General features: G+C 40.6%; 3 protein-coding genes across 8 annotated transcripts in view; 1 reads left to right on the top strand and 2 right to left on the bottom strand.

Annotated features, from left to right (window-relative positions):
• Window positions 1-710, top strand: part of LOC129192207 (ribosome quality control complex subunit NEMF-like) — a 17,586-nt gene extending 16,876 nt beyond the window's left edge. The window contains exon 32 of the mRNA XM_054795974.1: window positions 1-710. This exon is cut by the window's left edge and continues 2,649 nt beyond it. The gene's annotated coding sequence lies outside the window, so the exon portion shown is untranslated.
• pole2 (polymerase (DNA directed), epsilon 2) overlaps window positions 1-5,391 on the bottom strand; it is a 7,857-nt gene extending 2,466 nt beyond the window's left edge. The window contains exons 1-14 of the mRNA XM_054795977.1: window positions 4,987-5,391; window positions 4,555-4,655; window positions 4,382-4,457; window positions 4,235-4,312; window positions 3,415-3,508; window positions 3,258-3,332; window positions 2,487-2,570; window positions 2,333-2,389; window positions 2,211-2,259; window positions 2,034-2,106; window positions 1,774-1,946; window positions 271-360; window positions 145-199; window positions 8-67 (exon numbers count right to left, since the gene is read on the bottom strand). Of these exons, the coding sequence (XP_054651952.1) occupies window positions 8-67; window positions 145-199; window positions 271-360; window positions 1,774-1,946; window positions 2,034-2,106; window positions 2,211-2,259; window positions 2,333-2,389; window positions 2,487-2,570; window positions 3,258-3,332; window positions 3,415-3,508; window positions 4,235-4,312; window positions 4,382-4,457; window positions 4,555-4,655; window positions 4,987-5,057 (1,136 nt within the window). The 5' untranslated portion in view covers window positions 5,058-5,391. The remainder of the gene's footprint in view (window positions 1-7; window positions 68-144; window positions 200-270; window positions 361-1,773; window positions 1,947-2,033; window positions 2,107-2,210; window positions 2,260-2,332; window positions 2,390-2,486; window positions 2,571-3,257; window positions 3,333-3,414; window positions 3,509-4,234; window positions 4,313-4,381; window positions 4,458-4,554; window positions 4,656-4,986) is intronic.
• Window positions 5,392-6,722: 1,331 nt separating this feature from the next.
• The window catches only part of rps6ka1 (ribosomal protein S6 kinase a, polypeptide 1), a 58,948-nt gene continuing 40,263 nt past the window's right edge, over window positions 6,723-25,407 (bottom strand). For 2 of the 6 annotated variants that reach the window (XM_054797460.1, XM_054797461.1), the window contains exons 3-21: window positions 15,659-15,775; window positions 15,505-15,586; window positions 14,488-14,568; window positions 14,147-14,417; window positions 13,656-13,693; window positions 13,441-13,583; window positions 12,171-12,241; window positions 12,003-12,091; window positions 10,729-10,793; window positions 10,231-10,333; window positions 10,028-10,158; window positions 9,794-9,919; window positions 9,616-9,705; window positions 9,376-9,534; window positions 9,128-9,289; window positions 8,883-8,959; window positions 8,701-8,818; window positions 8,492-8,629; window positions 6,723-7,808 (exon numbers count right to left, since the gene is read on the bottom strand). In XM_054797460.1, coding sequence (XP_054653435.1) covers window positions 7,686-7,808; window positions 8,492-8,629; window positions 8,701-8,818; window positions 8,883-8,959; window positions 9,128-9,289; window positions 9,376-9,534; window positions 9,616-9,705; window positions 9,794-9,919; window positions 10,028-10,158; window positions 10,231-10,333; window positions 10,729-10,793; window positions 12,003-12,091; window positions 12,171-12,241; window positions 13,441-13,583; window positions 13,656-13,693; window positions 14,147-14,417; window positions 14,488-14,568; window positions 15,505-15,586; window positions 15,659-15,775 — 2,184 coding nt within the window. In that variant the 3' untranslated portion in view covers window positions 6,723-7,685. Of the gene's footprint in view, window positions 7,809-8,491; window positions 8,630-8,700; window positions 8,819-8,882; window positions 8,960-9,127; window positions 9,290-9,375; window positions 9,535-9,615; window positions 9,706-9,793; window positions 9,920-10,027; window positions 10,159-10,230; window positions 10,334-10,728; window positions 10,794-12,002; window positions 12,092-12,170; window positions 12,242-13,440; window positions 13,584-13,655; window positions 13,694-14,146; window positions 14,418-14,487; window positions 14,569-15,504; window positions 15,587-15,658; window positions 15,776-20,045; window positions 20,100-25,407 lie in introns of all 6 variants that reach the window. The other 4 variants (XM_054797465.1, XM_054797462.1, XM_054797464.1 and 1 more) reach the window with 4 other exon arrangements.

Raw genomic sequence — 25,407 nt, 5'->3', positions numbered from 1 at the left:
TGTTTACCGTGGCAGGATGGTACCTGGACCAGGGTCTTCAGGGCCGGGGACAAACACAAATCGACTACTGCAGGTGAAAAAAAAATGTCAGTCAAATGTTTTTTGTTTTTTTTTAAATAGTTTGTGACAAAAGATAGCTCGTACCTGCTGTGAATGCTGGGATGTGCACATATGCTGTCCGCCAATACCTTCAGTGACTCTACACAAAGAATAAACACCATACTGTTTATTTCACCCTACAGAGAAATGTCAAGAGCTGAAATAACTCACCTTTCAGGGATTTGATTTGAGTTCTTCCATAAGGGGCCGAAGAGAAATTTCCACAGAAGATGAAACAAGTGGGAGGCAATGCAGCATAGCCTGAAGATGGGAAAACCCAATAATAACACCAATCATATGTTGCTAAAATATAGTACAGTAGTTGACAGAGTTCATTTGTTCAACTACGGAAAATACCAGAAAATACTAAATCACAAATGAAAATTTTTATCATTTTAAAAGCCACAAAAAATACACAAAAAACTGTTCATTAGAATTATTAAAAATATAATTTGTTTTATTATATACTGCGGTATAACAATATATATGTCATATATTCTTATTTATATATTTTACAACTACATGATACTTAAAAAAACAAAACTAATTAAATAATTTAATAATTATGAATTCAAATGAAATGGAATAATAATATTAGCATACACAATATGTTTTTTATGTTGGTTTTTATAATAATAATATAATAATAGTATAATAAAATGAATTGTGTCTGTACTAGGCATGGCCGGTATGAGATTCTAACGCCTATGACCTTGGGCAAAAATCAGTTATTTTGAAATATCTTCATTGGGGGGAAAAAAAAAAAAAAAAAAGGGGGGGGGGGGGGGGGGGAGGAGTTAATCCAAAATAGTTATTTTTAAACCATATGATAGAACATGATGAAAGTGGAACGTATGTATTTAAAACAAATAAAGAATAACTGAAGTCTTTCTATATGAATAAAATGCAGTTTTCAATGCAGTCTACTGTGGCTAATATTTTCCTAGTTAAAAAAAAGAAGCAAAACGCTAATAAATGCAATCAAGTGGCTCAAGAAGGTCACAACATTAATAAAAAAAGAACTCGTTATTTGATGGTGAAAGCGCAGGTTATGTTTTTCCACAAAATTCCGTTTGTGGGTCGTGTAATGTTAAGTGATCGTTGCTTATTGTTCGGTGGAGAGTAAATGCTTGATACCACTCATCCTCCACTCTTGTCTCCTTCTCAATCACATCTCCACATTTGGTGACCCGTGACGTGAGTAATATGTTGGCTGGCAACAGCGTGGCCGTACCGGCGCCGCTCAATGCTAACGAGGCAGCTACTTTTGGCAACACAGCAGACGTCTGTGGTTTCAACACATGGAAGCCCAGTTCCAAGTGTGAGAAATAACACAGGATGTGACAAAGTATTTCCGCATAACGGCCATGCTGGACCTCCACTTTCTCTCATACCGCAGGAACACTGACGGACAAATGTCGTGGTTTTGAACCATGACTTTTTCATACTGTGGCATACCTTGAAACTGGTAACCGCTCCATGCCTCACCTCTTCACATACAGTAGCTCAGGAATGACTACTTAAAACGTCTCCACAGCTAATTTTGTGATATAAATTAATGAAAGCCTCTAGCGGCACCACCTGTTATTTTTTCCTTAGGGTAAAAAAATAAAAAAAGGGTGGGGTGTTCAATTGGACAATCTATAAGAGTTACTGCGGCAACTACTAGCATGCCTGAGAACATGAGGTTGAGCTTCTCCATCACTTCCACGCTGTCCAGCCACACATCGGAGACGACAACAAACATGGCGTCCTCGTTCTCCTCCTCTAGCTGCTTCAGCTTGGTCGACGCCTTCACAGACGTGGCGGACGGCCCGCCGAAGAAGTTGATGTTGCCGAAGTACGCCCTGGTAATGGAAGAGGACGACAAGATGAGGTCATGGCGAGGACTGCACAAGGTAGCTCATTTCCCTCTAAGCCTTTCACTCTCTGACCTCGTGGCCGACGAAGGCTCTATTGGTGGGGTACCAAAACCATTAACGTGGAACACCGAGTCCTCGTACCAACCTGCGAGACAAAACTGCTTTTGAGACTGATTTTTGCCAGCTAACGAGCAGAATCATTTGTCTCAAACACACGGAGCAAAGTGCATATCTTTAATTCCATCTTACCCTCAGCCAGAACAAAACTGGATTCTGTGTAAAGGCCGTTATGAAACTGGTGGAAGCCGCATGAAGGCAAATATCAACTGTTTAAATAATGCATCATCTGACATATGTAGATGAAAGGATATTGCTTTAGATATGTTGAGCTCGACGGTTCCTGTTGGATCCTCCAAGTGGTATTTCCCCTTCAAAATAAAAGAAATAGCAGACGTTTTAGACCCACACAGATGCAATGTAATGTCTTCATGTGATCCGGAATGGAGCACAAACAACGTGGCCCACCTCTTTAAGTTGTGTGATCATCCCCAGTACGATCACCCCTCCCATTTTGGCCGTGCTGCCGAGCAAAGCTTCAATTGTCTTCAGCTGGAGAACACAAAACAACCAAATAATCTGCTGGTGAGATGGCAACACAGCAGCACTCGTCTCAGATTGACGCCATACGCTAATAAATCAACGAGTCCGCCAATGAATAAAAAATTGTGATAGGATATCAAAGTGTGTCACAATAGACATCTTTACTATAACACACACACTGCCTGCAGAGCCGACATGGCATCTGTAAAGCTGACATTTATGATGGAGTTTAAAGAGATAAAAGTTGAAGGAGAAAAGTAACAATTAGGGTTTTTTTGGGGGGGGGAACATTGGTCTATTAATTTGAATAGTTTATGTGGGCTATACACTGTATATGGCACTGTATACTGTACTATATTGTAATTAAGTATAATCAAGCGTGAAAAAAAAATATATATATATATTTGGATACAAAGAAAAATATATAATTTTGCAGGATTAAAAAAAAATTTTTGAGATACGTGCTTTTCTATTGCTACATTACTTCTGACTTCTATAATTTAATATTAAAATTATAATACTGTAGTGTACATATATTTTTATATCATTTATTTGGGGAATACAAAAAAAATGTATTCAAGACACAGGCTTGTCCCCTAATAAATGTCTGATACCTGATAAGACGCCTGGTACTCTCTGCAGTTGAGTATATAAACACCCTGGACTATTACATGCAGTAGATTTCATCGAAAATACCTGAAATTTGTTTTGATTCTCCACAACAGCAGCTCCTATTGCAGGCGGGGTGAATAGCTCATGTCGACGTGTGCGCTGTAAACACGTGTAAATAAATACGAGGCATTAAAACCGCATGCAAGCAATGCGAACAAATGTGACCCAGGGGCCGACTGACCTGCTGTAAGATTGTGTAGCGCTCCCTAAAAAGTTCCGCTTTGTCTCTGGCGGTGCCGCACAGGCCTGGAGCCGGATGACTGGTCATACTGATGCTGACAGGTACAAACGAGGAGGTAAATACAGAAGGATGTGGTACTGTAAAGCCTGGACGTCACATACAGTGACACCTCCAAGGTCAACTGTGACTTGTTGCAGTTCAACCAATCACATTAAAGCTTCATGTACTAGGACATGAAATCAATCAAAAGGTGAATACTTTGGTCACTGAAACATAAGTAAAACGCTTAAATACAATTATTTCTGATTATAGTTCACGATTTAATTAATTTAAATAAATATATAAAAATAGAATATACAATATAAACAAAAAAAGTATTCCGAATTTTATCTAATATTTGATTTGGCTTTGATTTGTTTAATTTTAGCACCAAAAAAAATCCACCTTATATTACCATCATTAATCCTAAGTCAAAGTTGTAAAAATAAGTCAACCCCTAGTAGCACTAGGAGATTTAATCATAAAAAGAGGGGCGTCTTTTCACATAAATAATTCTGTTTTTCTGTCTTTTCTATGTAACAATTTCTTATTCTATGGTCATGGTCACACTTTCCTCTTCACACACAATTTAAAAAAAACTAACGCCAAAGTGAAAGCAAAACTCTTGTAGATTCTTGTTCACGTTTAAATTGTGAATGCACACTGTCAGTTTGAACTAACTGCCGGGCATATTCCAAGGCAAAAATGTGAACTGAAATGAGAAATTGTCCAACTTTTAGACATCCCACCAATTACCGAGAGAACCGTCACTTTTACTTACGGAACAAACTTCTTACGCTCCGCGTTGTAAATGTATCTGGGCACGTCGAAGGCTCCGATGATGTTGAAGACGTTGTTTCTGTAAATAAAATCACCCGGTTCACACAGTGACAAATCTCAAACTAACAATGACCAATCTTGAACTTACATGGCGTCATCAGAGGACTGAGAGCAGTCCTGCACAGCGTTTTCCACCACGGACAACTCGATCATGCTGGAAGACACTGCAGGACAACCATCATCACACACAAAGTGTGGATACGGTATATGTGTATACTGTGTATGTACTGTATAGTATACTGTGTATGAAACGCGACTCACATGGCTGCTTCTCCACTGCATCCAGCACCCTTTCAATTATATCATCCAATTGTGAGGCGTTGACTGACTGTAGGACCTCCACCATGTACTTGGTGGCCTCACTGGACAACACAAACCAAAATATTAGAACGAGCTCTCGGTATGCCCGCAAACTACAACCGCAATAATAAACAGGTGGCGGCTGTTGAGTGTTGTTCATGACTGGTGATAACCAATGATGGGTAGCGGACACACTAAATTCAGGTGGAAATCGAGCATTATGTCAAGGAGTTCAATGACAGCTGAAAAGTGGCGTTTACTGTAAATAGAGTGAGTGTGAAAGCGATGTCGAGCTAATCCATTTGCGATGCGAGTTCTCAGCCAGTAGCCGACGTAACTGCTAACTTAAGAACAGCACGTAAAATAAGTTCAGAACGACGAAAGAATACATACGGTCGAAGGATAAGTCCACGCATCTTGAAGTCAGCGGAAACTTTGGATTTTATTTTGCGAGCGACGTCCATCTTTTGGTGTTGCTATTACTGGCCCGACGACTCAAGCTTTGGCGCTAAATATTTTACTTCCGCCTTTCATGTCCTCACTTCCGCCCTCTTCGACGTTATTGGTTTTACTGAGGTCATCACTTCCTCTTCGAGTTGTTATTTCCACGCTTCTTTCACTGCTTTGTAGTCAGCGTGGTACGTGACAATTCATGTAAAATATCAGTGGCCACCTAAAATTAGAATGTTAATCATCCTCCATGTATGTATAGTTCCATCAGAGTGGACTTTTATTTTTGGTACTGTTTTGCATGACACTTCCGGTCTCCAGTTTTAATATTATGCATATAGTTTTTACAACGAAAGCACTTTTCCATAAAAAAAAAGTCAAACTTAATTTTGTGTTTTATTAAATTAAAAATGAAAATGTAAATAATATATGTAATAAATATTAAACACATAGTTGTAATAATAATAAATATGTATTTTCAATCAAATGTAAAAAAAATAATAATACTGTACTAATAATTTGAACCACGTTTGCTGTTTGTATGTAAGGCCAAAAACAAATATCACCTCGAGTAATTTCTATTTATTTTCCATATTTTCATAATAATTAAAGGCTGACTTTAACGTCTGTATTTATTTTCCAAAATACTGTACCGTTAATCTTTTATTATAATTGCAAATATTTATTTTTAAATTAAGTATTAGCGCGTACAACTTTGTCAGACTGTTGTTCCTCTGAAATCATTTAATTATTCTTTAATAATTATTGTATTTAAATATATCTTATATGTGTTTTATATATAGATTTTATTTTTAAATATAATTATTATATAATGCATTTGGTAGAAAAAAAGTAGAAGACCAAAAAAAAAAGTCATTATCAATGATAACTCACTCCCAACTGAAATGTTCCCATAATTACATTATGGATATAAAGTGTGTAAAATCCCAGGTGGTCATTGGGTATTTTGGCCCTTTTTAATATATTAAAAAAAATAAGAAGACAGTAAAATCGTGTTTTGTGAGACACAGGAAGTACTGCAACAGGACAGCAGACGGCTTACTGTAGCAACTGAATATTTAATGTTTGTAAGATATAAAAATCTTCATCTTTATCATACAATAAGATACACACCACAACTTGAGTCAAAAGGAACAATGTGTTGTTGTTTTTTTTGTTTACCACCACACAAGAAAGAAAATGATATAACTTTTGATCCCTTTTGAGGTAAGACAGCTGGTTCATTGATAGAGCATTCAAAGAGCTGCACACAGCTCTTTTCTTATTCTGGTGTGTTCTTTTTCTCCGTGTAAAGACATTCTGGACATCTCCTCAGCAAGTAGGCCTATAGGCACCGAGCTGAAAGCAGGACCTACACACTGAGGGCACACTATCTTGATGTCAATTTAGAACAAACACATATACATATATATATATATATATATATATATATATATACACATATATATATATATATATATATATATATATACACATATATATATATATATATACACATATATATATATATATATACACACACACATATATATATATATATACACACACACATATATATATATATATACACACACATATATATATATATATATACACACACACATATATATATATATATATACACACACACATATATATATATATATATATATATATATATATATATATATAAAAAACAATGAATGAAACACAACCAGTGATTTGAATTTAAAGAGAGAAAAAAAGGACTTAATTCCATGATGTCAGAACAGTCTACTTGGCCTCTAACACAAGAAGAGACCTTTTGATTTTTTTTTTTTTATATATATATATCTGCAATGTGCTCAGTATGTCTTGCACTATCTTAAACCAACACACAAATAGAGAGAAATCAACAACAAAAGCAGCCAGCACAGGAAACATGCATTCATTATGCCAAATTTAAAAACTAAAACACACACACACACAAAAAAATGGAGCCAATATTTATTTATTTTTTCTAACATGCCGAGTCTCTTTCACAGAAAGCCACCAGTTTGTAATGAAATTATAAAAAGAACAAACATATCACACGGAGAGAAGGAAAGACTGCACACTGCGAGTCATGCAAACTGACATTGGAAAAGAAACATCGACAAACATTTCCCACAATCCCCATTTTCTGGCTGTACCAAAGCCAAAGAGGCATTTATGGCAGAAATATATATTTTTATATATATATATAATCTTATTCACATTACTAATATATATATATATATAATATATATAGAAACAACAGCTGAACAGCATTTGGACAGTACTGCGGCCGCGGTGCTGCCGGCACAAATGGATTTTAGCAGCACAGGCCGCTCATGTAAAGCTCATCATCAAGCAAACAATGAGACAGAAGAAGAAGAAACAGGCAGACAAATAATAAACGTGCAGCAAGCTGAATGAAAATGGCATGGTGGTCATGCAGGAACACACACGCGCACGCACGCACGCACGCACGCACACACACACACACCCTTACACATAACCCTCCATCCATCTTCTAGCAGACAAAATGTGTGTTTAGGGTCACAGTCAGTGTTCCTTGGCTGGTAGTCCCGCTCCCTTGAGCGATCAGGCTTGCCGACAGCTGGTAGGGGAGATGTCGGTGTCTACAGGGAGGTGGACGGAAGCTTCTTGACACGCCGCTGAGCCAGGAAGGAGCTCTCGATGGGTTTGAGTTCGGGGGTGGGCTGAGAGTTCTTCAGGGCCGAGTACGTGGCTGCCATGGCACCCTGGGGAGCAGCAATCCTACTCGTCAATCTTCCAGTAAGGGTTTTATATTTAACACAGAGCAGAGACTCATTTGTGTGTATAAAAATGGCTAATAGTGATTTCCTTTGTGACTTTCCTTTGTGAAATTTATTACCAATGTTATTTAATTCATTAAAAATGATTTGAAATGCAGAAAATTCATATTATGTAATACCGTACATATAAACAATATATCTTTCATGAGAAAGTTCATTAAAAAAAATAAAAAATCATGTAAAATAAAATGTAAATTTAAAAATACATTTAAAATGTGTTTATTAATTATACAAAATATAATTTATAAAGTAGATATTCTTGTATAGGTAACTAAACTAAGTTATGTAATCCAAGTTATGTTTGAAAATGTTGAAATTAACTTATTAGATATGTTATAACTTACAATTCATAATTACAAATGGCCAACCTTTTACAAGTAAATCACAACAAAATATGTATTTAAACGTACTAATTACTTAGACAATGTAATAAGAAATGTATTTTTAATATATACTGAATTCTAATAAAAAAAATTGTCAAAAATAAAAAATGAAATAATGATTGCTAAGTAAATAATTGTAGTAAATGTCCAAATTCATAGATTTTATGTTTATATATGCAGTATATGAGTATCATTTTACAGGTTTTCTAAACTGGATTTACTGACCTTGACCAGTTTGGGGTCCTGATGTGGGAGCTGGCTGTTGGGGAGCTTGTCTCTCTGTACAATCCACGGGTGTCTGAGGACCTGCTTGGCAGTCAGCCTCTGATGTGGGTCTACGTGGAGCATCTTGGACACGAGGTCCTGGAGGAAAGGAGCACATTTAAACAGGGTCCAGCTCTAAGGAGCATCTAAGACGCCGAGCTGAGCGGTACCTTTGCAGCGTCGGACACCGTGTCCCAGTTGCCTCCAGACAGACTGAAGTGACCGTTGCCTATCCTGTTCAGGATCTCGTTTGGGGTGTCCTCTGGCCCGTTGGCAAATGGAGTAAAGCTAGTGGACGGTATTGGGACTGTGTGAGTACAACATTTAGAGCGGGGTCAAATTGTTGACTTACCCAGCCAGCATGGTGTACAGTAAGACTCCCAGACTCCAGATGTCACAGCCTTCATCATAGCCTTGACGCTTCAACACCTGCCATCGACACAATCAAGTCTTTATTTCAGCAGCTAAAGACTGGAAAGGCTCTCCTCTACCTACTCTCTACCTAAATGCCTGTGCAGTTTATCATAGTGGTGGTTTGACCCTGGAACGGACCTTTCCGAGTTCTGTTTTCTCCTAAATTGTGTTCTACAGCCTCACCTCAGGAGCCACAAAGTTGGCGGTGTAGCAGGGAGTCATCAGCAGACCGTTGTTGGCGCGCAGCTGCTTGGCGAAGCCGAAGTCGCAGATCCGAATGGACTCGGGGTTGCCCGACTCGTCCACGTAGAGGATGTTGCTGGGCTTCAGGTCTCTGTGCACCACCTACGCAGACCATACGAATGTGTGCTTGGAGATGACGACAGTGCATTTGACAGGACCGGTCTGCTCTGATTGCGTGCTACCCTCACCCCTTGTGAGTGCAGGTACTCCACAGTCTTGGTGATGGTGTGCAGCACGGCGCTGGCCTCCCTCTCTGAGAAGAACTTCTGCTTGAGGATCCGGTCGAGAAGCTCCCCTCCGCGCATCAGCTCCGTCACCAGGAACACCTGCTTCCCCGTGTCGTACACCTGGAACACAACCGGGAAGGAAGTGTTTGAGAACCTCTCAGACAGGAGCGGTGTTTGCTGGTGAGTACAAATGATCCTTACGTCCTTCAGTGTTATGATATTGGGGTGCTGTCCGTATCGAAGCAGGATCTCGATCTCCTCGGAGGGGTCTGTGCTGGTCTTGTCGATCATCTGGCAAAAAAAAAGAAAAAGAAAACTTAGAAAAGCTTAGAATGAGCAGGAGAGTGTTTCCTCATTCTCGTTGGGTGAGCTTCTTAACCTTGACGGCGTATTCCGTGTTGGTGGCCTTGTGGACGCATCGCTTACACACGGAGAAGGAGCCCATGCCGATGTCTTCCTTCAACACGTAGCCGTCGCTGAACAACAAGTTCTTCCCGTGCAGCTGCTGCATTGGGAAATGGATTTGAACTCTTATGGGTACTTAAGGTTCTTATACAACAGGGTCTAGTGTGAGTATGCCCTAAGGCCACTTTCTTTGTGACCGACGTCCTACCTGGACCACCGGGTGAGGCAGGGGTTGCACCGGCTCGGTTAAACCTTCCTCTTCCAACAGAGACGACGCAATGAAGCTAAAGCCTCTGAAAAGCTGGTGAGCCCCGGCACTCGGCGGCACACCGGGAGAATCTGAAGGAAGGAAAAGCCCCAAACGTGAGCTTTCCTTTCCGATTTTCCAGGGAGACGCATTTGAACTCTGACCTTTAGGGGTTCGGGAGGTGAACTCCGAGTCAAAGTAGAAGGTGTCGTCGGGGCGTGCCACCGCTGGTCTGAATGGGGGTTTTACTTCTCTTCGGAACAGCTTCTGTGGGGAGAGACAGCAGTTGATGTGAAATCCATCCTCGGGGTTTGCATGAGCGCCGGTTGCTAGGCAGAATTCATAGGGCTCAATATAACTGCCCCACAGGCCAATGAAATATACCAGTCATGCCGACTCGAAACTCATCTCCACTGCCCCACAAGGGGAAAAAAAGGACAGAGAGACCCGGCACAACTACTGTATAGATTAAAAGACAATATTATTCATACTGATACATTTTCTCATCAAATCACTACTCTTTACATAATAATAATAATAATAATAATAATAATACACAAATATTAAGCAGTGCTAATGAAATACTTTGAGAAACAAAAACAATAATGCGGTGTTAAAAACAAAAGAAAAAAAATAAAAATAAAAATCAAGAGCACACTCACATTCCAGTCGATATTGGAAAACAAACCGTGGCGTTTGATCTCCTCTGCTCCGTCAGGACCAGATCCTAGAATAAAACATAATTATATATTTAATAATAATCATTTCAAAATGTAAAACATTGTTTACATTTAAATATCCAATCAAAAAATGAATAGGATATTTATGTATTATTTATTAGTTAACAATGAAGGTAAAAACATTTATATATTAAGTATATATCATCCAAATTAAATAATAATAATTATATATAATAATAATAATTATCCATCCATTTTGTACACCACATGTCCTATTATTAGAATATTCATGTTAATAAAAAATGAATGAAGCTAAAATGATTCATTTTTAATATTACATACAGATCTTTTTGACATTTAAATATCAAATTTGTTTAAAAATGCTCATTTTCTGTACCGCTTAATCCTCATTAGGGTCGGGGGGGGTATGCTGGAGCTTATCCCAGCTGACTTTGGGCGGGAGGCGGGGTACACCCTGAGCTGGTCGCCAGCCAATCACAGCCAACAGTACATGTGTTTATTAATTAATCATTATTAATCATGTAAAAATATATACAAACAAAATAAAAAAGTAAAAATAAACATGTTTACTTGAATAAGTAAAAAAAAAAAAAAATTAAGTACTGCATTACTAAAAATAAAAATCTTAATATTAAAATACAGCTTTTATTACATTCAAATATCCCACTTTAAAAGATAAATGTCCAATTAATATGACATGTATTTATCATTCCATCCATCCATTTTCTATGCCGCTCAGCCTCATTATGGATGCAGGGGTAGGCTGGAGCCTATCCCAGCTGACTTTGGCGGGGATGAGGCGGGGGAAGCCAGCCAATCGCAGGGCACATATAGACAAACAACCATTCACACTCCCATTCATACCTATGGACAATTTAGAGTCTCCAATTAACCTAACATGCATGTTTTTGGAATGTGGGAGGAAACCGGAGTACCCGGAGAAAACCCACGCACGCACGGGGAGAACATGCAAATCTCGTTTTTGCTGATTTTTCTCTATTGTAGTTATTTCATGTACAGCGCCAGTCGAATGTTTACCCAAACCTCATTGAATAGCATTTTGACCAGTACTGTATGTACTGTATGTGTGTACTTCATGTACTTCAAATGACTACTGTACCACTTGATAAGCTGACCGAGCCACCCTGTTAAACCGGGTTTATAAAATGTGCTGTATCATTAAAGTGGACTGGATTGGATAAATTGTGTAGCATTTCCCCCAAGTGGCTACGGACCCAGTCTGTTGGCGGGGTTCCTCTTGAACAGAGCCCTGAGCAGAGACTGGGCCTCGGCGCTGAGGAACTGAGGCATTCCCAGACGAGCCCTGCGCGGGAGAGGACACCGTCAATCATCCATCACAACTGAGATGTTCCCAAAACCAGGCTTTGGGGTTTTCCGCTCACTTGAGAATCATGTTCATCGTTTCTTTGCGGTCCTTCCCTTGGAAGGGCAGCGATCCAGTCAGCATTTCAAACTTGTGGAGAGAGCATAAGACACTTAAATTGACATGGTAACACATTTGTATTGCATTATAGCAGTGTTTCCCAAACCTTTATTTTGTCTTGTGTACCCGCAGAGGCTTTTTGTCATACCATGAGTACCCCTCACTCGTGCGTGTGGATAATTCTCTAAACTAGTTGTAGCGCACACGTTCCATCTTATTCCATCCATCCATCTATTTTCTATGCCACTAATCCTCACTAGGGTCGCGGGGGTACGCTAGGGCCAACCCCAGCTGACTTCGGGCGGCTCCACAACTCCACAACTCTCCCCTCAGTGAAAGATGTTGTTGTTTTGCTCCAATATCCGTACGTCGCTGTGCTGTAAATTCATGTGCTGTGACCCTCATAGATTTTTTTTTTTTTCATACTGGGCTCTGCATTTTCAAAGTATCTGAGACACGGCGGCTTGGCATTGGATTCTGGGAGAATGAACATGTGTATTGGTCCGTCCTTTCACTTTGAAATACATGTATTTGGGTTTCTCAATCAACTGTTGTTACTTTTGAGCGATCCACGGTTCTCGTTCGAACATTAGAAAACGGATGGATGGATGGTTGCTCGGCAGGTAAACAAACGATTATTTTACTGTCACATTAACCGTAATAACTTAAGTAATTACGCCCGCAAACTGCTGCTGCCATCCGTCCACAAGCATGATTATATGTACAGTAATTGTATTTCCCATTCACTTTAATTGGTCACAGGTCCGTAAAGGGCCATCACTGGGTCCGAACCGAGGTCCACCGTTTAGGTGATGGATGGTATAGACCAACTATCATTCACGCTCACCTTCATACCTGTGGACAATTTAGAGTTGCCAATTAACCTAACATGCATGTTTTTGGAATGTGGGAGGAAACCGGAGTACCCGGAGAAAACCCACACATGCACGGGGAGAACATTTAAACTCGGAGCGGAGATTCGAAGCCAGGTCTTCAAGATCTCCTGACTGTGCGGCCAACATGCTGACCACTCCGCCACAGTGCAGCCTTTCCGTGTTATCGCCTGGCTTACAGAAACATGAAATGACTGCAAGCATTTACCGTACTTATCATCTTGGAAATTAAATGTTTTCACGTATCCCCTGCAATTTGCTCGTGTACCACTCGGGGTACACGTACCGCTGGTTGGGAATCACTGGATTTATAGGACTACTTTCCACCGTGCTTACCATCAGCACTCCAAACGACCACCAGTCGGCGCTGTGGGTGTGCCCTTGCCGGTTGACAACCTCGGGCGCCATGTACTCCACCGTACCACAGAAGGAGTAGGCCTTCTCGTGGTGGTCGATGGCTTCTTTGCACAAACCAAAATCTGGAGCACACACATTTGAGTTAAACGAGCCACAATGCGGTTAAATAATCAATCAATGCTTAAGGCGATAACCTGTGAGTTTGATGTGACCTTCCTCATCCAGGAGAATACTAGAAGACAACGATGGGGAATGTTAGCAGAAAAATGCTCATCCAACCGAACCAATGCTACTGTCAACAAGGTTGATGTCACAATGAGGGGGGGGGGTCTTCTTTCCATGTTGCATGCAATATTTATGCTAAGTTAAGTTTTTTTCTAATATTTTTCTAGGCTGTTACTTCTGAAATGTGAAAACATATATGACGACAACTTGATTTTTAAAAATGATTTTAAGAATGATTTGGAGTGCATGAGAAGGTAGAAAAAAACGTAGCTCTCTGTGACCGCTTGACACTTGGGCATTGTCATGTTGAGGGACAGAATAATATCCAGCAAAAGGAAGACTTTGCTAAGTCAATTTGAGACTAGTTCCAATGGGAACACGGCGTGTGCTCTGGGAAGCAAATGAAATGAATCAAAACATGCACCGACTGCAATTTTAACCTCAACTGATACGCTCTTACTTTTCGGGCTTCAGGTCTCTGTAAATGATGCCCAGGCTGTGGAGGTGGTCCAGGCCCAGTGCCAGCTCCGCAAGATAAAACTTCACATCCTCCTCTGTGAACATCACCTGTGAAAAGGTAAGCGAAGGACGTCTCAGGAGGAGTGGTTCATAAACAACAAAGTGCGTGTGCGGCATCATCGCAACACTGACCTCTTTAGACAGCCTGGTGAAGAGATCTCCTCCTCTGAGGAAGTCCAGGATCAAGTAGAGTTTCCCTTCAGTCTGGAAAGCTGCAATGTGACATGTGACGTTTCAATGTAACATCATGTCAGTGGCGAGTGATTGTAGTCACTGACGGACCGTAGTGCAGCTTGACAATGAACGGGTGGTTGACGTCAGCCAGGATGTTCCTCTCCATCTTGGTCCTCACACGATCCCTCACTGAAGAAGGAAGCAGAGCATTCTTATTTACTTTTATTTACAATTTAAGTTAAAATTAAATGACATTTTGTAATTATTATTTATAGTTATTTTCAGTCATCATTTTCTATGCCGCTTGTCCTCACTAGGGTATGCCGGAGCCTATCCCAGCTGACTTTGGGCAGGAGGCGGGGTACACCCTGGACTAGTCGCCAGCCAATCACAGGGCACATATAGACAATCAACCATTCACACATGTGGGATGTGGGAAGAAGCCGGGGTACCCAAAGAAAACACACGCGTGCACGGGAACAACATGCAAACTCCACACAGGGATTTGAACCCAGACCTTCCGGATCCATGCCAACCACAAGGCCACCGTGCCGCCCGTTATGCTTATTTTAATCTATTTATTATATTAAAATAAAAATGAAACTAAACTATAGCATGATAGCATCTTGAGGGCGTTCAAACTCCCAAGAATGAAAACCCTAAAAGTTGTACAGTCTTCCGGGAAAATGAGATTTAAAAGTCAAACAAAACTTGGGAGTTCGACCCGCTGTCGTGCGTGATGTCACACGTGATTTCGGCAAATCTCGAGAGACCTTAGCTCATTGAGCATCTAAAGAATTGACTCCTTTTTCTTTGATTTTTGTGACGCTGCCACAAAAAGGCACCAGTGATAGCAAAGAGGAAAAGTGTGATGATAACCATAGAACCACATATGGAATTTACACGAGGCTTTCTTAATTCCAGCAACACCTATCAAACACCATGAGGTGACAGTATCTCTCCCTCTCCCCAGACAGGCGTCTTTGAAGGGGGAATAGTTTTAGTTTCATTTAGTTTTATTTTGTAGAATTAAACAGTGGTTATCTTATCTGAGTACCGGGCTGATACAAGGTCAAATATCTAACACATGCCTCACTGTAATGACCGCATTCAATTGTACTGTACCTTTAAGCGTGGCCTTCTTGAGGACCTTCATGGCGTAGAGCTGGTTGTCATCAGGAGGTGTCACCTTGCGCACCAGGAACACCTGCATGGAGAGCCAGGTGTAAAACACCTGCAGTGACAAGCAAAGAGCTGCAGCTTTCATTGCGTGCCTTACCTTCCCAAAGGAGCCCTGACCCAACACCTTGAGCAGCTCAAAGTGAGAAGCGTCCGCTTTTTCCGAGCCCTCTTTGACCACATGGGTGATGTTGATCTCCTTGATTTCCCCGTCATCCTACAGCGTGTGGGGAGGAGGGAATATGTGTCACGTGGAACCACTTCAATACAAAAGCACTTTTACAGTATCTTCCTGTTTTTGCTGTGACTTCCAGTAAACGTAACGTACATGAACACAGTGGTGACACTGCGCCTTATTAACACCCACCAACCAACCAGACGTGTTTACTGTACAGTTTCCTGCCATGACAACTTTCACTTTTAAATATTCTACACTTTAAGTTCATCGCTACTGGCTGGCTTTAATACATTAGAAGCTGATACCTGACACCATGTCCACCCATTCATGAGAAAATAAACAGTAAAACTCAGTCAATTACAGTTTTTAAACCCTCGAAAATGACCTCTTAAAATACAATTTTTGTCCCTTGCCGAGTTCGCAACAATATGACTATTCTCATAATTTTATTGCTAGTGCTTTCATCTCTTTAACTCTCAGGAGTCAAAGACCTCTTCGCTGCTGTCCATGCAGACGCAGCATGATGACGCAGCCAAACAGACTCGCCTCGAAAGTGCAAAGACTTCACGCTGCGTACGAGTTTTTAAATGGTGTAAATGGGTCAAGTAGATCCAGAGTTAGCATCAGTAATATTCAACATGGCGCTGGACGGCACCCGCTTTGGAAGCAAAAAGTAAAGCTGGCAATGAAACGTGCATTGCATGAAACAAACATGAAACAAGCATTAGCAGCCGTTTTGGTTGCAGAGGGGGAGGAGAAGGATCAGCAAACATTGCCCAGATGCACACAATGTCTACGAGATTCCTAAACAGGCCTGACACACATGACTTTCATCTCATTTCGATCAGATTGCTTTTTAACATTACAACATCAAAATAAAGATCTCATTTGGACTTTTGAATGTTGTAACTTTTATCACGTTTTATTATTTTGATTATTCTCAGAACATTTTCACCTAATATGACATTTTTCCCCCCAAAACATTTTGGCATAAAATTATGACTCACAACATGACTTATTTCCGGGTTATTATGGCTTTAAAAAAAAAACATATATACTGTATATAAATATATACACACATTTTTTTGTGTATTATGATTTCAATATCAATGCAATCTGGCTTTTTTGACTGTGGAAATGTTTTTTTTAATGATAACGTAACTGTAAAGTGGCACTATCTGTTGTGGGGGGGAACGGGGAATGCTGCAACTCGGAATCCAGCAGAGGGCGCTGTCTTATAAATCAGTTCACGCAACATTTTCCAGCAGGAATGTGCTAGGACAAGACATGTTGTGCAACTGCAGGTCTTGTAAGTGCAATACTGTGAGAGGCATATGATCAAAGGCATTTTTATGGGCGCGTCCATTATTTTTTGCCGTTTTTTCGGTATTCATAGGAATCGACTGTATTGTTGTAACATTACAACTTTTTCAAAAAAAAAAAGACTTCTTATAACTTATTCTTATTCTTATTCTTATGTTATTCTTATGTTCTCGTTTTTCTCATAATGTGACTTTAATCTTGTAAAATTACAACAGTTTTCTCAAAAATACCTTTTCCCACATGACTTTTTGCGTCTTTTTTTTCTCCTCATAACATTCCAACTTTTCTTGTGATACTACAACATTTTTCTTGAAAACTTTGGATTTTTTTCCCCCCTCATAATGACTATTTTTGTAACATTATGACCTTTTTTTGCTCATAACAACATGACTTTAATCTTGTAACCTTCCAACTTTTGTCTGCTATGTTTACAACTTTTTTTTCCCCATCCACCCCTCTGGTTTCACCTGATATTTCCACATTTGACTGAAAAGCACCAGGAGAACGGATGGTCCAACAGTCATTGGCTTCTCGTTGGCGCAGCAAACAGAGTGAAATAATCCGGTGGAGCGATGAAACTTTAATAAGAGCAAAACAGCGAGCAAAGTGCTTCCTTGAGAGCAACACAACAGCTGTGTTTGACAACACGAAGCAGCTTCAACATTCAAGCAGCGAGACAACTTATTCAAGTCAACATCGTCATGTTACCGTCCAGTGGTTCCTCAGTGCAGGCAAAGTGTCTGCAGCCCCCGCCAAGCCTTTGGTCTTTTTGGACAGGTGGAAGGTGAGAAAGCGACTCAGTTTAAACTTTCTCTTGTCTTTCTCCATCCTAACACAGCCATGCCACCTGTATCGCCATGACAACGCCCATGTCTTCATAAAACAACGCCATGATTGACCTCCTTTTTATGGTTGCGTTGAGCTGACTGAATGACTGACTGACTGCAGATGAACAGGAACCAGAAGTCGGCAAGCAGGAAGGAAGAGCTCGCCTTAATTCTCACAGCCCTGCACCCAAAAAGAGCCACGCAAATGAAACACTACACGAGATTGTGACCGGTGACACAACACACACAACAGCGCTAGTATTCCATGCAAACTCATCAGTACAAGTTCTGCAGAGTCAAAAAGGTACAAGATGAGGACAAGTTGCACCACTTTATGGAGATCTTCCTCTCCGAGGTCCTTTCCTAATTGTCTTTTTCCTGCTCATCCTGCATCCTGTCCTCTAAAAGTGACCCCCCCAGCCCATTTTACCACTCTCTTTAAGCACTATTCACATTTCTTTCTAATTTCACATTTAAGCACTTTTCAGGGTCTTCTGAGAGCAGTTTACACGCTTTTTCGGCACCCTACCACTAAAAATGGAGATGAATATGGCAATAAACTACACTGTATGCAAACTCGCTTTACTAATAGCAGAAAGACAAGAAAATCAGCTAGTTTGACGGGGTGAAATGTGCGTAAGTAGACCTTGGCTGTTACAATTTCAGCATCTTGAAGCAACAAAATAAAGGAGAATATAAGTTTATTTCTGAAAATGCTATAATGCTCTTATCTTGTAAGAGTACCATTACAGCTACATCGTGATTTGAACATCGCGCCCTCACTCTATTAAGTTTTTTTTTAATTAATTTATAACTGATTGCTGGTTCGTGGTGGAATATGGCCTTGTTAGTTTTTAAAAAAAGCATATTTCAGCAAATTGAACATATTCTTGGCGTAAATCATACATTTAGAAGCATAAAAATGGCTAAATTAACAAACTAAATGTACTAAAATCCAAGGCAAAAAACGCAAGGCAGAAGAAGCATTCTCATTGAGAATGTGCTATTCTACATTGGCCACTAGGTGTCAGCAATTGTTCGCTGAGGCAGGCCCCAGACGAGATCGCCAGAACAGGCACCATGATAACAACAACATAATAATCAGAATAATAATACAGGCTACTGTTGGGGCCATAACCCACGACAAGCTAAAACTCAACTCTGAGCCTCCGACGTCACTTCCTGTCCTCCACACATCTGTCTACCTGCCCCCGAGATATCCTTGGGAACACATTTACTGTGACACACACGAGCAGGGGTTTTATTTATGTCTTAAATGGCGTATTTACTCTTATTATGTCTACTATATTGGGGAAAACCAGCGTAAAGCCATTTAAAGCCGACGTTACAATACATTGATGAGACAGCCACTGCAGGAAGTACGCTGTCCAGAAAAAAACAAGGAACTGCTAGCGTGCGAGTCTATGTTATCTTATTTATGTCTAACATGCTTTATTTGTGAAATGTCAAGTGAATTTACTTGTGAGATAGCGCCCCCTGCTGGAGTCATTGCTGCATCACTCTTTCCCCCCCTGCATATACTGTAGTGCCATCAAACCACTTTCTACTTTAAAAGATTATTTACAAGAGAAAAGCAAATATTGCTACTGTATGCTAGCAACTGGGACTTTTTTCTCGTAATATCACAGCGTTAATCCCGTAATATGACGGGAAATTCTTAAAAAAGCAAAAACAAAGAAGCACTCAGTCATTTTTCCTCCTAATATTAAAACTATTTTCCTAACATTTCCACTTTTTCTTGAAAAATATGACCTTTTTTAATAATATGTCTATTCTTGTAACTTTATGACTTTTTTCTCTCAGTACAACCGTAAACTTCTTTGTTTTCTTTTTTTTTTTTAACCAAAAAGTCAAATGAGTTCTGAGACAAGTTAAACTGTCCTGACATGCCAAATTCTTTTGGAATTCTATAGCGGTTATCTTAGGGGACAATTACTCCATATTGTAGCTTTATTAGGGAAGAGAAGGAGGTTTTTCATTGAATACATTCAGTGAAAAATCAAAATAAATATACATTGTATGCTGACGGCAGCCCCTGTGGTGCACTTGGGTGTTGTGTAACCTTGCTGTGAACCAGAGAAGGTGCAGGAAGTGTAGGAGTGTGTTTGCGGAGTTACAGAGGAGCTGGTACAACTCACCTGGCCACTAATACGGGCAAAGTCCTTCTCTATCCACGTGATATGAGTCTGGTTCTAAGCGGTGTTGAAATGGACAGGTTACTTTATTATCAGCTTGTGCAGAAATATACTGTACGCACACACGCACACACACACGCACGCACACACACACAATGACAGAGACAAGGTTTGGTAGGACAGGACAGGAAGTTTCTCTCTTTCTTTGTGCCCTCGTTTCTCATTTCCTCTTTTTCTCGCGCTGACCTCACTTCCTTCCTGCTCGATGAGTCGAAGCTGAAAGCAGCGCTCGCCTTTACAAGTAAAATCTACTCAAGTGGCCGCCCAGCGTCACAAAGCGAAGTACAGTAGGAAGCCACTGCTGACCCTCAGGGAGCAACGGACATTACCTGGGGGTGTAACGATACGGCATCCTCACGGCTCGTTGTGTACCTTGGTTTTAAAGTCACAGTTCGGTTCATTTTCGGTACAGTCAGCGAACAAAATGCAAAACACAAAACAGCTTCATTTTTGTATTTTGTATTTTGTTTCAATGAAGCGTGAAAGTGCAATTTCAAATTAGTGTTAGCAAATTAGTGTAATATCTAAGAATACATCTAATAATTCATAATTTTAGAATAAGCTGCAGGCCAATAAAAAAAATTGGCCCCGGGTCGCACTTCGGACACGCCTGGTTAATGCTTCTTTTTAGGAAAGCACAACAGTACGAGTTTGACGAGTGTGAATTGTTTTATTTTTAGAAAGGAAAGTTCCCTATTGGCTGAAGTGCAGCATTCCTAATTCCAGCTTCCAGCTCTGCTCTCCATCTCTGTACTGAATAACCGCTTTCATCATTTGCACTCATCTTTGGCCGTTTATGTATTGCACAAGTGTTCAAAAGCAGGTGCACCGCACCTCGAGGGGGACCCTCGAGCTTGAGGAGATCTGCGGAAAGGTCCTGGCCCGCGTCCAAAGTTGCCTCCGCGCCCTGCCTACGCAAACCCTCCACCGCCTACACTGCAGGAGGAGATGACGGAAGAGGCTCTCTCGGCTGTGGATTCTCCTTGGCACCATCGCTACCCATGACTCCTGCTCGCCACAAGCTGTGATGCTCCGTTTTCATTCGCTGAGAGCTCCCTTTCACGCTGAATGTCTCGCCTTTTCATCCACATTTAGGCAAACTACTTCCTGTCCCTCACTTGAAATGTGTACAGTATAGAAAATTGGTACGCGCACCTGTATCGAATCAAAACGTCCATGCTGAAGAATGTGAATATGAATACATTTACCGTTACACCCCCAACATCAACGTAATGGCGGTACAGTAGATGTCCATGCTTCTCATATTTCAACTTTATTCCCTTTTAATGATGTATTTTCAGATTCTAATACAGTAGAGCCCTGCTATTTGCGCGTGTTACGGGTGTCCAAGACAATTATTAAACACATTTTATATTCGGTTTTACACAATTCCTCGCCACTTTGCGCTTCAAAATTTGTGGCTTCACTCTATAACAATTGTTCACAAAAACATGAATTAATAAATCATAAATCAAGCTGTTTCGTGGTTGAATACGGCCTCTTAATGTTAAGTATTTTTTGCCTAAATCAAACATTTTCAAGCATGAAAATGGTTAAATAAACTCAAATACTGATGTAAGTCATTGAAAGACGCTGTGAATGATATGTGGTATCCTACGCGGGTCACTATATTGGATAATATGAATGTAAAGGTGACCATGGGGGTGTTATTTCATATCTACAGGGCTCTAATAACGTTAAAGCCGGCATGGCATAAAAATGTAATATCGGTCAATGTCAGTATCAGGATTTTTCCCTATAATGAAGCCAATAATAGACGAAATGTTGTATGTTGGCCTGTCGGCTCCCATATTTGCCGGTGCGCATATGATGACTTCATCAAACCGCCTCGCATGCGTGTAAACAAACGTGTCTGGCTAGTAGGTCGCAAGCTAGCTCGCTCCTTCCTTCCGTCCATCCATTTTCTATGCCGACTATCGTCACTAGTAGGAATGTTACAATTCCCGGATCGGAGTGTTGGACCACCTCGACTCATACAAGTGCTTTGAAAATCAAGTCCAACTTTAAGCCTTTCTAACTCACGGACTGGAGATAAAAGGTATGTAGGATATAAATTCACTTTAATATCTACTTGTATCTGCAGATGAAAGTTCATGACAATCTTTTGGCCCGTAATTAGTGTGTACATGCAATTTGTAGCGTGGCGTGGACACGAATACAGCGCTGCTGCACTAACTGTGCCGGGCCTACATGGAAATTCTGACACTTGATTTTTTTTCCCCCTGGACTTTTTGATGATCAAAAAAATGCAAATGGATACTCTGTTGACTTTTAAAACACATGTCACAGCCTAAGCCTAATGACAGGTGTTTCTCAGATGTTTTGCAATGTTGTACAGTGTTGATTACAGCCACGTTGAGAAGCTAATTGTATGCATTGGCGTCACAACAGATGTGTGTTCATTTCACCACAGGAGATATGTGATGTTGCACATATCCCTATATCGGTATCGGCTGATGCCGGTATCGGAAATTGAGAGTTGGCCAATATTGGCATCTCGATTATAGGCAAAAAAGCCAATATCAGACATCCCTAATGACTAGTACACCATATATAATTAGCAACGCCAACCAGGAAGTAGACAAGACAACAACAATCAGTCCGTATATACATTTTTGCACTTAGCATGAGGTCGGAGGTTTCTTCAAGCCTATGTACATATGGCACACACTCAAAAACACACGTATGCATGAATGTGACATCATCATCTCACAAGCCACAAGTAGTCAAATAAACCTGCCACTTGCCGCTCGTGTTTTGGTGCGGAAGAGGAGCCTCCACATGTCCAGATATTTCCATGTCACTTGGTGTCACCAACCGTCCGCAGCACACGCCGGCATACAACTAACTACACCGCGCTTGCAGTTGGCCAACTCCTTCTCACTGGCTTACGCACACGCACATCAAAATGGGAAGTGAGGGTTTACTATGAAATTGGATGTTGAGTTAAGGGAAGCGACCATTAAAGCAGATCCTCTCAAACTGAATGCCTTTTAAGTTGTACAAGCTGGGATTTGATCAGAAATATGTTTTTGTGGGTGAACTCAGTGCACACGTGGATTTACATACGTAGGCTACGGACATAAATGCTGTACAGCGATATGTAAAAGAAGGGTGAAATGTAGCCCCCACCCCCAACTACACTTACTCCAAGCGAGGAAGCAGCCTCTATAAGGAGTGTTACGAGAAGACAATCACAAGCAGAAGACCTAAGTTAGGTGAAGTCAGCTGACTGGCATTCAAAGCTGTAAGACTCCAGCGGTGTCCTCATACTTTTGCAACATCTATTTCAAAAGATGGGCCGCAAGACGCCGCTTAAAAGGCCAGCAGCATTGGCTTTTTTTGAGGATTTTTTTCGACTTTTCGAGGCAGTTAAAGTGTAAAGTGGGGTCCAAATGCTGTCCGGTGTGGGTTCATAGGAGTGAAGTGTTCCAACGCTTGTTGTTTTAGTTTGTTTTGTAGTTAAACTTCTTCTAACACTTGTGTGACAATAATACATGTTAATTAACGACAAACGACAGACGTGAAGCTAAGACTTGTTTGCTTTGTCTCAAAATGAAGTGGTTAACTTCTTTTTACACTTGCACTGTTTTTACACTTGCGTGACAATGAATCTTAATGACAAAAGGAGTAAAGTTTTTTTTTTACTTGAGCGATGAATATGAAAATGAAATGTTGACTGTTAAATGATGACAAATGACAAGAAGCAAAGTTAAGACTTGAGTCTGTTTTTTTGCTTTATGTTTCAAAATGTGGTGAACTTATTTCTACACTTCTATGACAATTCCGAATGTTAAGTCATTAGAGGGGCCGCACGGTGGCTTGAATCTGTGTGGAGTTTGCATGTTCTCCCGTGCGTGCGTGGGTTTTCTCCGGGTACTCCGGTTTCCTCCCACATTGCATGTTAGGTTCATTGGCGACCCTAAAAAGGTATGAATGTGAGTGTGAATGATTGTCTATATGTGCGATTGACTGGCCATCAGTCCAGGGTGGACACCGTCTCCCATCCAAAGTCAGCTGGGATAGGCTCCAGCATACCCGCGACCCTTGAGAGGATAAGTGGCACAGAGGATGGATGGATGGAAGTCATTAAGAGCTAAGCCTCCATATTAACAGTGGTTAACTTAAAACTCCAGTACAGTTGATAAAGGTTTTATGAAGGCCACAGTTGATTCCCTCTCTTTCCATTTTTCTATGGGAACATGTGTTTCTAAATAATAAATCCCCAAACTGTGTTCACCACTGAAGAGGTGTACAAGTATTTAGTGATGTAATCATGTTTAGAGACACAAGGGGCCAGTGCAGGCCTGCAGTGAGCAGAAAGGAGGTCTGTCCAAGTAAGGGCATGCCTTATGTTTAGTGGAAACACTAATTGAAGCCTGGCACAAAGGTACAGGAGTAGTAAGTAGAAGCAGTAGAACACAGCAGTGGATGACATCACCAGGCAGACCATGACAACATTTATCTACAGTATGTGTCTCTTGATGGAGCTTCCTCTTTCCCTGCATGGTTTCAAATGCACTCCTGACAGTCGGACCAGAGAGCAGTAAAGAGGGCCGCTGAAGTACACACAAAGGATGGGATAGTGTAAACATGGAGCCATACACTATGCTTTATTGCCTAAACAGCCTCTACGAAACTTGCAAACGACCGAAGATTGTCACTATTTTATTTTTATTTTTAACCAACACTTAATGGACACGGCATTCAGTACACCTGCACAATCTAGTGAGAGCTGGATCAGGAATCCTACCTTTGCAAAGTTAATGCAAATTTGTTTCATAATTTGTACTCCTCTATGTTTGTGGTTGTAGTTTGCAGTCCTGCAGAGACCTCTTTCAAATGTTTTGGGTACTTTAGGTACAGTAGTACACGGGAGAAAGGGGTGAAAATCTAATATAAACGGCAGTCAGTTGGGGCTTGGCATTATTACACTTAGCATTATATTATCTCTGCAAAAGCAGACATTTTTTTGATGTAGGTTGTAGGTTTTTTTGGACACTCTTGGCCTAAATAAGTCCACACACCCTTAATAAAAAAAATCCATGTACACTTTATATAGGATTTTGGTGTACCTACAAATCACTGCATGGAACCTCTCCAGCCTTACAGTCCATCCCAGTGACCACATGTTCCAACCTCCTCCCTCAACTGGTGGACTTCTGCAAACTGTGTTGTCTGTGCGAGCAGTCTTCAGTAAAACTACGGTATGTAGTGTGTCTTTGTGTGTGGTGACTTTCAGTCAGTGTTTCCCAGAAAGAGGATCTCCTTGTTGGGGTGCAGA

This window comes from Dunckerocampus dactyliophorus, chromosome 13, assembly GCF_027744805.1.
Source record: "Dunckerocampus dactyliophorus isolate RoL2022-P2 chromosome 13, RoL_Ddac_1.1, whole genome shotgun sequence".
Lineage (NCBI taxonomy): Eukaryota > Metazoa > Chordata > Actinopteri > Syngnathiformes > Syngnathidae > Dunckerocampus > Dunckerocampus dactyliophorus.
This window is presented reverse-complemented; position numbering and strand designations above follow the sequence as displayed.